This window comes from Phasianus colchicus, chromosome 5 (assembly GCF_987193195.1).
Source record: "Phasianus colchicus chromosome 5, bPhaCol1.hap1.1, whole genome shotgun sequence".
In the NCBI taxonomy this organism is placed as follows: Eukaryota; Metazoa; Chordata; class Aves; order Galliformes; family Phasianidae; genus Phasianus; species Phasianus colchicus.
Window position 1 is genome coordinate 13,023,174 of NC_143440.1, and position 15,874 is coordinate 13,039,047.

The 15,874-nt window shown below is 36.8% G+C and overlaps 1 protein-coding gene across 1 annotated transcript in view; it reads left to right on the forward strand.

Annotated features, from left to right (window-relative positions):
• OTOG (otogelin) overlaps positions 1-15,874 on the forward strand; it is a 95,514-nt gene that overhangs the window by 9,622 nt on the left and 70,018 nt on the right. The window contains exons 8-16 of the mRNA XM_031614007.2: positions 85-290; positions 2,407-2,537; positions 3,346-3,452; positions 4,302-4,411; positions 5,183-5,308; positions 6,355-6,463; positions 6,866-6,912; positions 7,807-7,952; positions 15,371-15,503. Of these exons, the coding sequence (XP_031469867.2) occupies positions 85-290; positions 2,407-2,537; positions 3,346-3,452; positions 4,302-4,411; positions 5,183-5,308; positions 6,355-6,463; positions 6,866-6,912; positions 7,807-7,952; positions 15,371-15,503 (1,115 nt within the window). The remainder of the gene's footprint in view (positions 1-84; positions 291-2,406; positions 2,538-3,345; positions 3,453-4,301; positions 4,412-5,182; positions 5,309-6,354; positions 6,464-6,865; positions 6,913-7,806; positions 7,953-15,370; positions 15,504-15,874) is intronic.

Consider the following 15,874-nt stretch of genomic DNA (forward strand, 5'->3'; position numbering starts at 1 on the left):
GAGTCGTTATATCAAGTAACTAGTAGTGGTATTCCTTATTTGAGGTGTTTTTTTGTTTTTTTTTTAATCGTTTCTTCTTCACAGACTTCAGTTGCCTTCTGTTATTGGAAATTTACACATCCAGAAACTAGCTGGATACTTCCTAGTCAGGCACCAGTATGCCTTTACTCTGGCTTGGGATGGTATATCTGCAGTGTATATCAAAATGGCACCTGAGTACCTGGGCAAAACACATGGATTGTGTGGGAATAATAACGCTGTCCTGCAGGATGATCTTGAAACTAGTTATGGTGAGCATTTAAAATAATTTCAGTGGTGTAACACATTAATGTTTTTTTTTTTTTTTCCAGGGTAATTGTTACTTTGTTTAGTTTTCAATTGCAATGCTAATTGAATTTAAATGCACAATTTTTTGAAATGAAAAATATCGTATGGAAGCAATTCTTGATGATACTGTCAACAAACAGGACTGACTTCAGTAAGAATGGAAGCCTGGAGCTTTTTAAAAGCATAGCTAGTATCTGGGGTACTCCACTACTTACAGTGGTATTTGCACTCCAAATTCCTGGGACCTAAAAAATACAATTGTACATTTAAATGTTCGCTGCCCTCTAAGCAGTTTTACATAGGAACCTGTGGAAGCCTGAGGTATTACAATTGGAAATGAATAGATAATTTTAATAAGTAAATCAATGAAGGTTACCAACTCCCATTTAATACAACATTTCATTTATACTAATGTTTTCAGAAGTGACCATTGATTCTCAGAGTCCCAGTCCCTTGGATGCCAACTTCAGATACTAGAAGAGTCTGAACTAAAAAGAACCGGGGGGGGGGGGGGGAGAAACCAGGCCCACTTAAAAAGTATTTCAGTCTAGGCAATAAAAACTTCTGGAAATTGTTGCTTTGGGCTCTTTAACTCTTCACTCCTCCTCTTTAAAAGTAGGATATTTCTTTAGAATACAATTTCAAAGCTCAAAGTACAATATATGGTAGGCTTCCTTTGCTGTTAAGGCATGTCACTCAATTTTGTAAAGCATCAGCCCATTAAACAGTTAGCTCACTAAATCAAAATGCTTTTAAGTTAATACCAAGATCAATAGCTCGTTGTGCTCATTGCCATCAAACATTTCCCTACCCTCTCAGCTTTCTCATGGTATCTCAGTTGCATAAAGCTGCAATTGTAGCACAAGTAGATACGCTGCATACTACTTTTATCTGAATATCTTGAGGAGCATTAGTAATGCAGATAAGGCAGGATATGCATTTATGGATAATTTGAGCAGTAATCAGTGTCACCACATCTCTTTGATGGATTATACCATTCTTACCTAGTTAAAAGCTGGCACTGGACATATCTACTCATGAAAATACATACTTGTAGATGTTTACATAGATAATGTACATAATTATATTGTACCCGTGCAGTGACTCAGGAATGCCTTATTATTCTTGAGTTTTAGGCTATCTGTTTATAAGCATTTTAGATCTCTGCATATTATTACAGATTTCTTTCCTGCTTTCATTCAAAGATGGCAGTAGGCACAGTCCTACTCCCCTAACGTCCTTCCCTGTTAGATCACCTGTTGAGCTAGGCTCTTTCTGCCCTTCTAAAACTTTTTCTCTGTGTTCCCTTTGTATGGGAACTGCTGAATCCGGCCTGAACCTCTGATTGATCACCTGAGGCGAGCAATGAGTCAGCCCTGGGAGCACAGGTGAAGGCAAATCACCTGTGCTGCTGGAAGGGATGGAGCCTGGCTGCATCTCTCCTAGACCCATTTAAGAGCTGACTACCAGTGGGAAAGGATCTCTTCTGGAGATCCCTCCTCTGGAGTTTTGCAGCAAGCTGGAACATGGGTAAGCATTCTATTCTCTTTTTGTTATTATAATCTGCTTTGCCAAACTCTCTTGTTTATTTCATAATTATAACATCTTTATATTCATTGCTTATACACCCTTTTAAAGGGCTTTCTGTGTCTTATAAGGAACAGTATGTTTTCAGACTTAGATTCATCTTGTAGGTAGTCGTATAGTAACTGTTGAGTCATGGCAAGAACCCAGGCAGCCCTGGGAGTGCACGTGAAGGCAATTCAGCTGTGTGACTGGGAGGGGTGGAGCCTGGCTCCACCTGTCCTAGACCCAATTTATAGGCTGACTGACACTGGGGGAGGTTCTCTTTCTGCCTGCAAACCTAGAATCTTCTGATAGGGGTAAGCAATCTACTTCCATTGCCTTATAGCACTTTTCTATAGTGCCAATACTCACGTCATGTTTTTCTGTCCAATTGCTACAGTAATATTTGCTTGTCTCTTCTTAATGTGATAGTATGATTGTTCTGATGTTTCCTTAGTGTAGCAGAATTGTTTTGCCAAATCACTCTATTGACTGTGTGTGTGTCTTATTTAGGAAAATTGACAGATGATATAACAGAGTTTGTGGAGAGTTGGCAGGAAAATCCTCCACAAGGACAACCCACTTGGGATAACTCTTTCCTGAATGAGCCACCTTGCTTGACTCAAAGCCATGAATCTTTACAGGTTTGGATCCTCGTGAAAGGATTATTACCATAGTCTGTTTCTTACAAGAATTTGACTCGAAATATTCTCAGCTCTCCTTTGGAGAGGTGGATTAAGGAGGCTGCTGTAACAGGGTGTAGCTTTATCCCTCTTTCTTGCTATACTGATCTTCTGTATAAGTTTTTAATTTAATATTTGGTCTTCTGGGGATATTATGCTGTCTGGTTAGCAGCCAAAATAAGCGTTTGAATTTCAGGTTAAATTAGTGAGAAGCTGTAAACTAGAAGCTTGTTCTAGAGCTGGTTCCTGTTACTTCCTTTAGGAAGGATAGGAAGAAGCAGGCATATGAAAATAGAATGAGAGCATGTTTTATTTACTAGTATTAAAAAAAAAAACAAAAACAAATTCTGTCACTTTGGTTTGCCACATCAAAGTAATTCTCATTTGTAAGTAATATTTTGAAATTATAGCCTTGAAATGAAGTGCTTTGAAACTAATGGTGATGTGAGAAGTCTTATTTCTGTTACCTTATATTTTTTTAATTTAAATGAAATGAAGACTTGCATTTTGTCTAGGCTTAGTTGCAACACTATCTGTCCTTTTCTGGGAAAGTATATATTATTTGCATTATTATGACCTTGTATAAAGTTTCAATGTTATGAATACTCTGGCATGTGAAGCACTATGTTGCTAGCCGTAGCTTCTAGTTGATGAATGGAGAGGGATCCCTGGTCAGCCTGAGAGAGGTCTGTTCTGTTTTTGCTTAGTGTGCTATTCTGCTTAGATTTACTTTTTAAAACCTTCACAACTGCAGTCTCTTTAATTTCAGAGAGCATATGCCCTGTGTAATATTCTACTACATCCTCCGTTTGAACAATGTCACGAATATGTGAGCCCTCTTCCTTTTATGGCAAGCTGCACCAGTGATCTTTGCATGTAAGTGAATGTTTTTGAGAGGTTCCAAAGCTATTATGGAAAACATTGTCCTTTATTGTGAGAGTGAATTCTAACTAACTGGTAGCAACAGTAGTGTGGTTCTTTTCTGCGTACTAATTATCTGAAATTCTTTTAAGAAGTTAGAATATGTTGCTTTTCTCACTCTTTCTAGTTGTACTGTCAGATTTCTGTGGAATTGTTTGTTTGGTGTGAGGATGGCAAGGCCCAGTTGTTAGTTTATTAGTAATAATAAACATAATTTATTAATTTACCTTTCCTTGAGTATGGCATTTATTTTCATGCTGAATATATGATGTTAGTATTTTGAATCTTAATGAAAGGTAGTTGTGAATAGATCAATTGGGCATCCTTAAGAAGTAAACATTAATTTAACCAAAACATGAAATTAATTACCTGCATGCTCACAAACTATTTGAGTTTATGCTACCATTTAAAAATCTTATCTCAAAGCAGCTTTGAGTGTTTAACAGGCAGGGCAGAAAACTTCGTTTCTTGCACCATGACAACTCTCCAGTGGAAATCTTATGCCTCCTTCTCAGTGTCTGTTGGATATTGTTTCTCTTGTAAAAACCAAGGCCCCTATTCACATCTCTCTTTATTGCTGTATCACTGGCTTCAATGGATTTAATGTCAGGTTTCCAATATATTGATCTTCTGTCTTCAAGTGTAGTAGAATGACATTCATTTAAGAGTTTTAGCCTCTTCAGTCAACATATTAATATAATTATATTATATTAATGTAAATTCAAACTGTGCTAGTAGGCAGTGTAGGAGCAGTCATGAGATTGAAAGAAAGACAAAAATATGTCAATTTTTGTTTGTTGTAAGGTCAGCAGTTGATAATGCAACTTGGTGTCGAGCATTAACTGAATATGCCAGAGCATGTGCCCAAGCAGGAAAACCTCTTCATGGATGGAGGAGGCACTTTCAGCCATGTGGTATGCAGACATCTCAGTACTTGGAAATACTGCACAGTAGTTGATTGCTCTTTGTAATTTACTTTCTTCCCTCCTATTGTAAACTAATACAGTTATCAGTGAAAGCATAACTATGCACTCCAATGCTATGTACAAGCTAGGAATTTTTTAATATGTGTGATCTGTGCTGAGTATATTGAGTATGTTTTTATAAGCTTAGTCCTTAAAGAGTCTCTGATATTTCAGTAAGATTAAAATGTTTTTCTTAGGGAGTTACTCTTTCAAATATTGACCAAGACTTCATAGATGTCTGATGCATAAAATAAATCATGACTGTTAAAAATTCAATTTGAATTACGCTTGAATAAACCTTCATATTAGAAATCACAGGAAGTAAAGTTGAAAGAGATCATCTAATTTGTCTGCCTGGAAAACAAGAACAACATTGCTTTATCATTCATGAAAGAAACATCTCCCATGTGCTCCCAGCAATGTTGCTTAATGAATATTCTACTGTTTGCTATGTTGATCTCACAGCTTTGCTGTAAGAAAGGCCCTACCTGTCCTGTGATTTAATTTAAGATATATTGCTTCTTGATGGCACCTGCAATAGACAGACTATGTATATATGAATATTCTGTTTGCATGTTAGAAAGTCATTGTATTGTTGGTACAGACAACGTATATTTGATTGACTTAACAAAGAGTACCTGAAATCAGTGTGTGCATCTATTCATGTCATGGGCCAGTAGCCCAAGAGCTCTTTGTTCCTCTATCTTTTCTCTTTTGTAGTGATTACCTGTCTTGAACCATTAACCTACAATGAGTGCATCAACTGTTGCCCTGCTTCATGTCATCAGCAATCACAGTGTATTGACAGTGAACTTCCTTGCATTGATGGATGCTATTGTCCAGATGGTAATAGTTTCACTACTCAGATATATATTAACTAGTGCTACTTTATTTTCTGATTGCTTTCTCCTAGGTTTACATGGCCTGTAAAGCATTCATAGTAATTCTTTATAAACACCATGCAAAGAGGGTGTGGATAATTGACCTTATTTTTCTCATTTGGTGACAAGAGGTTTTTCCTTGGTCTAGCAAGTAAGAATATTTTCAGCACAGATCCAAATTCCAGGTGTAGAGTTCTGCAGTTGAGTAAAAAATGTGCTTTGTTCTGTTGATTACTTTATGTATAGTGGAGCCAGCTTCCCAATTCTTCTGGTTGCTGCTTGGTTTTACTTTATTTTTTCCTCAGAAAGGATGTCTGCAGTTTCAGGTATTCATGAGAGCATGAGTAGAAATCGTTCATGTGGCTAGAAACAAGTTTTATACTGAGGTATTTATTGTTGTATGGTTCTGGCAAGCAAGATATTTGGTAATTCAGCCTATAGCAAAACTCTGCACTTAATATTAAAGGACATTTTTATGTATATTTATGTCTAGTTTTCATCTTCTTACTGATTTCTCTTATGTATTATAGAGAAAATGATATGCCATAGATCCTTGAACCCTGTCTACTCTGTGATCATCTTTGTCATATGCTTCATCTTATATGGGCTAGTAATCTCTTTTAGTTTCTGGATCTCTAATAGTTGAATAATTGAAAAACAAAACAGCCCCTTCCCTCCCCACCCCCCTCCCCCCAAAAAAACAACCCTGTTGTAGTAAAATAAGGATCAAAGAGTGCCTTAAAACAGAGTCTAAGATTTATTAAGCTGTCAAAAAAAAGCCAAGTGTACTAAATAAAGCAGCATGGGTTTTTTCTACATAATTGAGCACTAGTGATTCACTCTACTAATACATCTCAAGCAATTTAGGAATATAATATAAAATGACTTCCAAATAGCCCACAACTTTGTATCTTACAACTTTATATTCAATGGAATATGACCATCTGTTGCTCTCAGTTCTCTGTTGATATTTATAAATACTTCAATTTTTTTTCCTTTTTCTTCTTCTAGGCTTAATTTATGAAAATGAATTGTGTGTCAAGCCTATGGACTGTCCTTGCGATTACCATGGCAGTTCTTTTGAAATAGGTTCTGTGGTTTATGAGGAATGTAATAATTGGTTAGTACTTTTTCTTTTAATACTGTAGACTTAATCCTTCCATTGTTATGAGAGAGAGAGATGGCACTTAAGGCCTATTGGATAAAATTGACAAATATTATATTTTCTACATACAAAAAATTGTTGTTCCCTAGACAACTAGTTGCTATTAAGAGACATAAAAGAAATTATAGATTTGTTAATGGAGAAGAAGAGCAAATCATTGATATTGCAGAGAGAAAGGGAATGTTTAGGTTTTTTTCTTGAACTTTAAAAGCAATCTGGAATTAAAAATCTTAGTAGAATTACTTTGACTTTTCTTTCTTCTGTTGTTGCCCTTGGAATCCAGGAAAAACAACTGAGAATAGCCATATGCTTTTCATATTGAGATTATATTTTGTAACCTTTTTGCTTTTATTTCAGCACTTGCATTGGAGGAAAATGGATTTGTACCAATCTTACATGTCCAGGTATGTTTTAAAAAAGAGTCTTGGTTACTTACTTTATTCAGTGACTGAATTTTTGAGATAAAATATTGATGCTCATTTTAACTTTTTCCCCACTCTGTTTTCTATACAGTTTGGTTTTTTGTTTCTATCTGTTTATTAACATATTTACACACATTAAATTAATAAGTGCTTTAAATAGCAGATGTACCTTTCAGCTTAGCTCAGTAACGCCTCTGCCCTTAGGTTGCTATAGTGTCTCTGATAGATGACACTACCTGGTCATTCCTGGTATTCATCTAAAGTTTCCTCCACAGTCTTCAATTGATAGACTTACAGATAGGTTTCATGGAAGAGTTTCCAAGTGCAAGATTACTATTTCATTGGTTTTTTTTTGCTTTTCCTCATGGTATTCATGCCTAGTGATGTTGTAGCTAGATTTTAGACAAAAGTCTGTAATTGTTTTCCCAAGTTGCCTGTCGAATGAGGAGTGCTACTCTCACTTCACTCACAAGCAACAAATCTGCAGAGATTAGTTAACAGGATTTTGCATGTTGGAGGGTACTCACAGCCTTGTAGTTTATACAGCGATTAATGGAGTGGAGCACTGATCTAAGAGTTGTGAAACAATGTTTCTGGAAATCGGTTTTTAGAGCCACACCACACTCAGAAGGCAAGGAGCATACATTGTCTCATTGCAGTGGTGGAACTGCTTCAGTATTTTGGCCTGGCATCAGATACAAGCTTTTTTTTTTTTTTAAAAAAAAAAGGCTAGGGTTTAATTCCTGACCGTTTTCCTAGTACCTGGTTATAATGTAAGCACAACTTTATAAATTATAGCATATATCAGCAATAACACTTCATAATACATAATACTTTTTCTACATACTTAATTCTGCTACTTGTTGTATTTCTCAGCTGAATGTTCAGTTACAGGAGACATTCATTTTATGACGTTTGATGGACGTGAATACACTTTTCAAGCCACTTGCCAATATATTCTAGCAAAAAGTCGTACATCTGGAGAGTTTACTGTATCCTTGCAGAATGCTCCCTGTGGACAGGTAAGGCTTAGAACTTTCTTATGTTTGTATCTTGAAGGGAAAATGCATATTAAGGAGGAAAAAATATCATAGCCATTGAATATATTAAAATTATTAGCAACAGTTGTCCTCACTGATTAAACAAATGTGAGCAAAAGCATTCAACTAATAGGAAGGATCATGCCAGTGTTCTCATCCAGTGTTCACTGAGGTCATTCATTCAATAATACATCGTGTTTTTTGTTGCAAATCCTGGATGGTGACTTGTTTTCTTCAGCTTCTGGATCTTTGTGGATTTGCAGTGAGCACAAAATAATCTTGCTGCTTATTACTACTAGAAAGAAGAACAAGGCTGTTGGTTTGTTTGTTTTTGTTAGGTTTTTTTTTTTTTTTTTTTTTTTTTGCATTTTGAATATAGATTTCTCGTTTGGCTTTGTTCTTGCAGCTTGAAATTCACTTTTACTTATGTTGATGTAGGAAATCTTGGTAGCTTTTGAACAGCTCTTGGCTTTAAGTATAGATATGTGTCTGTGTTACTGCTGAAAGCTTGTGGTCTGTATAGCTGAATACCTGTGTGTGTATGTATAGCTGATACTATGGATGCTACTTTGTTAGAGTTCTGATACTAAATACAGAAGTCAAAAATGTATTTCATTTGATTTACGTTGAAGACCTCATCTCTTGTTCTGTGTGTGGATTACTGAACATAAATTATATTGTTGTACTTGCGAGGTATAGAACACTAAGATTTTCATTGAAATTGCACATTGCTAGTACGCTTCTTATGAGTTACAACAAACTGTAGTATTTTATTCAGTGCATTTCAAGTCATGTTGCAGTCATGAAGCTTCTCTGCAACTTACATTGTTCATACATTTGACATTGCCTTGGGAAGAAGAACGGTCATGCATTTTCTGAAGTCATATTTCAGTGAAATCTATTTGTTCTAGTGAAACAAAAACTACCTGAGTCACAGAGGCAGCCTTGAAGTAGGAAGAAGTCATATGAAACAGTCACTGAAAGTTCACTATAATAGAAATTTTACAGTATTCAATAGAATAAAATAGAGTGGTGTATAATCAATGAAAATTATATAAAGGAATATTATATGATTTAATAATGTTAAGATGTTGTTAGGCACAGCGAGACAAAAGAGAATAAATAGGTGACTAATCAGAGGTTAAGGCTGTGACTCAGCAGTTCCCATACAAGTGGGTAGAATTACAGTAAAAAAAAGTAATAGTAATAATAGAATTAAATGGTAATCTGGACACAGATACAGAATGGGAGATGAGTGACTAGAGAACAACTTTGCAGAAAGGGATCTGACCATCAAGACTGCTGACTGCTTGTAGGGTGCATTGAATGCAGTATGTAGACACCAGGTCAGAAAAGGTGATTCACGTGCTATATTTAGTGTTGATGCTACTTTGCCTTGAATATTGTATGCAGTTCTGGGCTTCACAATATTAAAAGGATGTTAAAGTCCTTAAAGGCAATCTTTGGGTTTGGACAAACACGGTGATCCTACTTGTATTCCACATTTGTAGGAAGATCATCACTTGGTGATGATATGGGAATTGTAGGAACTATCACATAGTTTGCAAGTACATATTTGATACAGATTATTCCAATTCAGTGTTTTTTTTCCTTTACCCTGTCTTCATTCCATACTAACCTTGACTTCTTGAAGAGTAAGTCAGTATCCTGGCCTAGAAGAAACACATGAGCTGTGAAACAAAATATAAACATAGGCATAATCCTGTTCTGTCAGCAAATTATTCTAAAAAATTTTTACAGTCCATGAAGCTTGTGAAAGTCTTTTATGTTTAAGTTGTCCTGTAGTACACCGGTACCAAACCTGGCAGAAACTTGTTTTTGTTTAGTTACTGTAATGTTTTTGTTGAGGAAGGTGACAGACAAATTAGTTAACTTTCTGTAGCATTCTTGACACTGCAGATGCCTTATGTATTCTTTGCTCCGGCTGAGGAATTGTGCTTACGGCCTCCAAGTGGCTTCTAGGTGGAAGAAAAAAAGATTTTGGCTTTTATTCTATGCAGGCTTCCTATTTCACTTTGCTGTTAAAAAGTTAACCTGATCAGTCCTTAGTAAATATAGACTTCTACAGAGCTTTGAATGGAGTATTCTGAACATAACAGCCAGGTGGTTGAGCTGAGGCTTGTGTGATCTGTTCCAGAGTTAAATGCTGCTAACTCAGTTATTGGTAGGAAATAGTGAGAGGCTATTAAGAACAGTGTGTGTGTACTGTAACTCAAAAGTCTGGGGTTTCAGTGCAGCTGTTTGGGTGCCTAACTATCAAAAGGATACCACTTGGCAGAAGAACTGCTTTACAGTTCTGTAGGCACCAAACAGACTCTTTGGTGGATCTACATTGGTTGAACAACAGGAAAAGGTTTCAAGCTCGAAGAGAGTAGATTTAGCTTAGATATAAGGAAAAAATCCTATGCAGTGAGGATGAGGCATTAGAGTGGGTTGCCCAGTGATGTGGTTGATGCCCCATCCCTGGATACTTTTAAGGTGAGGCTGAATATGTCCTTGCACAACCTGATCTAGCTGTGGTGTCCCTGTTCATTGCAGGGGAATTGGAATAGATGGCCTTTAGGTGTCCCTTCCAACTCTAAGGATTCTACAATTCTTGATTTCCATTTATAAAAATGAATGAATTGAAATGGGAAGCTAAAAGATTTGTTATGTAGGACCTCATTTCTCAATAGCTTGAGATTTGTATGCTTTTAAAATTGTCTTTTCAGTTATCAGTCCCATGGCATTCAAGCAGATTAAAAAGCGTAGAAAGAAAATACCTGAGGAGATTTTTAGTTCTGAGTCACAAAGAGTTCAGTCATCTCATGCTTTAGAGCTGATGACATAAACTGTCTTCAGGCAACAAGTGATTTGAAAATGTGGAATTTTGTTTAAGTGCTTTTTGGAGTGAGAATCAGTCAAGAAATCTGCACAGCTTACCCTTATCTAGGTTTCAGGTGACAACCTCAGTGTCTTTGTAGTCTGTATGATGAGAAAGTAGTCTGAATATAGGATTTTTAAGTGTGGTGTGAGAGAAATGGCCATCCTTGTGAAAACACTTGCTGAAAGTTGGCAAGGGCAGTGCTGTGAAAGGAGCAGTTCATTGAAATGGAGAATAATTGTCAAACAGCATTTCTTCAGTTTTGAGTATGAAGGAATAATGCAGCTTTTGTCAGTATTGTGTATCATTGTATACACTATGGAGAGTTGTTCCCTTGGCTCTGTTCTGTGGGTAGGAGCTTGTATGTTTTATTTTCAGCTTCTTAAAAGGTAGGCAAAATTCTGTATTTATAGCTGCTATTTTTGAATAATATGTGCAGAAACTCTTAGTGAAGAAGCTAGAGAACAAAGTAAATAGAAGTGTTGTTTTGCAATTCAGGTGTCCATCTTTGCCAGCAGTCTAGGAAAGGTGGTTGAACTGATGAAATTTATCTCCATGTTTTTATAATTCAGTATTTTAAAGTTTAATTCTGTAATGATGATGAAGGATGACTGCATTATTTTTTTTTAGGGATGTGGAAATTCTGAATGTATTTTTTTAATCTTTACTCACTACTGTCTGTCCATGGTCCTTGAAGGATGGACAGATGATCACTGTGCTAGTTCAGCATCTGTCTGTGCCACCTAATAATGTTCAGACATCTTGGCAGCTGTAGTGACTGTTTTTGGGATGTGAAGTGAGATTTCATGTTAGGCAAGTCTTAATGAAAGTCACTAGGAATACAGATCTTTCAGCTGAAAATCTTTATCTAGTTTGTGGTGCTAGTTTGACTGCCCAAAGATAGGATTTTTTAAAGGAATTTTTGTTCAGTGCCTTTTTCAATGTTGAAGTTGCTTAACATTTTACTTGGTGAAAACATCAACAGGTAAGTCTTTATTGCAAGCAGTGGGACTGCATAGCACAGCCCCCAGCATTCTGTGTAGCTACTCAGGATTGAAATCCAATCAAGGAAAAATTTCCCTCAGAAAGACCTAGGTCCCACTTGAGTGATTTTTGCATATATCTGTGTACATTTATCACAAGAATTAAGAAATGCATAATCAAGAACAGAGTAAAACAAGCTAATATGGTGTACCAAAAGTGACTAGCCTTACTTTGTCTTTCCGCTTGAGTATCTTTTTAAATGGCTACAAGATCTTGCAATGACAGAGTTGGAGCAGAAGAAATAGCAGTTAGGTGCTGACCTCTTTCCTCAGCACACTAAGTCAGTGTAAATAAGCCTTAGAATCTAGAGCAGAGAGGTAAAAGTATAACAGGAGTGGCAGAGATTTAATTCCTTCCTGAAACAAGGAGAATGTAGTTTTTGAGAAAGGAAGATGTGGGGAACTATAGACCGGTGAGCCTCATGTATGTGACTGAAAAGATCATGGAGCACATCCTCCTGTAAGCTGTGCTGAACCACATGGAAGACAAAGAGTTGATTTGAGACAGAGTGATTTCACCAAAGGCAAATTGTTCCTAACCTATTTGATGGCTTTCTATGATGGAGTGACAGCACTGGTGAACAAAGGAAGGGCATTAGATGTTGTCTACCTGGACTTGTGTAAGGCCTTTAATATGGTTCTGCATCCCTATCTCTAACTAGGAGAAATATAAATTTGAAGGTTGAACTATTAGGTGGATAAAGAATTGGTTGGATGGTCACATCCAGAGGATTGTGACCAATGTCAAGGTGAAGGCCAGTCATGAGTGGTGTCCTCCAGGGTTCTGTCTTGGAACCTATGCTCTTCAACATATTTATCAATGACAAAAACAGCAGGATTGAGTGCAGTTATGTAGATGACAACAAGGTGAGTGGTACAGCTGGCAGAGCAGAAGAAAGGGATGCTATCCAAAGGGACCTGGACAGTCTTGAGAAGTGGGCCCAGAAGAACTGAGTGCAAGGTATTGTACTTGAATTGGAGCAATCTCAGGTGTGTGTACAGACTGGGAGCTCATTGAGAGCAGCCCTGCAGAGGAGGACTTGGGAGTCCTGGTGGACAAAAAACTGGATAAAAGCCATCAGAGTGTTCTTGTAACTCTAAAGGCTCCTCCTCCAACTCCTGGGCTGCAGTTAACAAAGAGGAGCTGCCAAGAGGGCAAGGGGAAGAATTGTCCCCGCTCGACTCTGCCCTTGTGAGGCACCATCTGAAGTACCGCATCCAAGTCTCATGTCCCCAGCACAGAAAGATGTGGAGCTGTTTCAGAGGGTCCAGAGGAGGGTCATGTTCATGATCAAGGGGCTGGAGCTGTTCTTCATATGAAGAACAGCTGATGGGCTGGGCTTGTTTAACATGGAGAAGAGAAGGCTCTGGGGAGACCTCGTTGTACTTAAAAGAAGCTTATAAACAGGAGAGAGAAGGACTCTTTACATGGACAAACAGTAATAGGATGAAGAGGAAGGGCTTTAAACTAGAAGAGGAGAGATTTAGGTTAGGTGTTAGGAGGAAACTTTTTCTTCAGAGTGTGTGAGGCACTGGCAGAGACCGTGCAGAGAGACTGTAGGTGCCCCATCCCTGGAGCCATTCATGGCCAGGTTGGACTGGGCCCTGGGCAGCCTGGCAACCATGCTGATTGCAGGGCTTTGGAACTAGGTCATTTTTAAGGTCATTTCTAATGTGTGCCCTTCTGGGGTAAAAGTAGATTCTGATTTCTTTCAGGATGTAGCAAGGTGAGAAAGTAGCATGCTGAGATGTCAAAGATTGAAACATCTCAGTCCATCTCTATGCCTGTTCCACTAGGCTAGAGAATTTTTCTCAAAATTAACGAATTATCAGTTTCATTCTAATAATAAAATTCTGATAGTCTTCTGTCACTAATAAGCATTATTTTGTCAGATGTACTGAAAGCCAAAGTATAATTAGCTTTTGAAGTCCTAACCTGGAAACTTTGATAGTAACCGACTAGTGTTAATCATCTTTCTGGCTAGCTGCCCTGTTATGTGGTACAGGTGTATTTGTTACTGTGATACACTAGATAAATTCAATATTCGGTAGCTTGTGCTGCATTCCAGCTGGTATGTTGTCTAGATGAAGATCACTCATGTAACATGAGCTATGCAGGAATATTAAGTAGCTTGAGACTTCATTTAGGTGTCAAGGACTTTTAGGATTTTTCTTAGACTGTCTCAAAAGCGATTCTATCTGCTTATTTGGATTTTTCTTCCTGCTGAAGTTTATAAATTGTCAGCTCTATTAGGCTTTTATGTCTTGCTTTGATCCTTAGAATCGTTCATCTCCAACAATAATTTAATTAGTTTTAGGTCAAAGTACACTCTTTTTGAAGTTAAATGAATGACTGAAGGTTTGAAAATAAACAAATCTATCTGTAATTTAGCTTAGGCACTAAAGAAGTTCCTTAGAAATACACAAATATCGGGCCAAAATCACAAATGGAAAAAAAAATCTAGTTTCACATGAACACATACTATAGTTGATTCCAGTTTTGGAAGCAGTTAACTTGTATTAGACTCTTTATCTTTAAGCTGATGTAAAATTTTCCTGTGTCAGCCACGTATTTTCTTCCTGTTGTGAGACTTCAGCACATCAGTCTCAATACTTTGCTTTTAGGATTTCAGTTGATTCGATTTTGATAACGTTGACAGTTGAAAGCTAAAGAATAAAATGGATGTTGGTAAGGCAGATGAGGTTAATCTAAAATATTTTTTCAATATATTTCCTGCTGAGTGAAGTACAGTATTTTTCCTAATTGATATTTTCTCTGAATTAGAGAATTGAAATAATGGTAAAAATAAGCAATGCAATGGTAATAGAAATAAGCAAGTCAGGCCAGCTGGATGTTGTGATATGCTGCTGCTTTTTTTTTTTAAATCAGTATTTATTTAGGGAGCTTATGAACATACTCCACAATTCTTCTCTTAGAAAAAATGAACTTAAATGCTGTCTTTTAAAATAATGAGTTACAAGATGTTTTTATCCTTCATTACTTTGAAAAAGTGATGTACCTTGAATATGCTCTAAGAGAGCCTGGGTATATCAGAACGCTCCAAAGAAAAAAGAATTCAAAATCAGATGTGTCCTGCTGTGTGGATAATGCAGCTTTGTTTGTGTACAGGAACTCACCCAGAGTGTGTTTCGGATCAGTGGATCTCATGAATTGCACATGTCTTTGTAGTAAGCTTTGGAAGGGCTGTTAACATTTTTATTTTCGTATCCCACTTCTCAGCTGTGTTAGCTTAATGTGGTAGAGTTGCATCTAAACGTACATTTGAAATGATTAAAAAAATCATGATTAGCTGTAAAACTAATCTTTTCTTAATTATGCTATATATTTTTAAAGTGCAATCTGCCAGGAAGTAGCATAAAGCTAATAATTTCCAATTTCTTCTTGTTAACTTGCAGTCTTATATTCATCCTGGTTAAAATCAACTGTGTTTTTAAATTGCTCTCTTTTGTAGAACCAGGATGGATCATGTATCCAATCAATCAGCATTATTCTTAAGCAGGATCCCAAGAGGCAAGTGACTCTGACTCATTCAGGAGATGTTTTGATATATGACCAGTACAAAATTAACCTGCCTTATGCAGATGGTAAGAAACAATATATGTATAATGCTTATCAACTGCTGAAGCAGTGCTTTAGTTCCATGTGTATGTTGTGATAACATCGGTATCGTTAACGTACTAATGCTCAGTTAGATTGTTGATATTAATGCTGTTCATTTTTGAAGTATTTCATAGTTTAGCTGCTAGTATATGTTTTGCTTTGATGTTAGGAGCTGTAACTGTCTCTTATGTTAAGACAAAGTATGTTGTGTCCCCCCAAATACCATCCTTCATATTCATAAGGCTGCTTAGTTATTTTCTGAGGGAATATGATTTTCTCTAATTACTAACTACTCTTGTTTCAATGAGGTTTTTAAATGTCTCCCTCTGAAGATACCAGCAAGTATTTTACATAT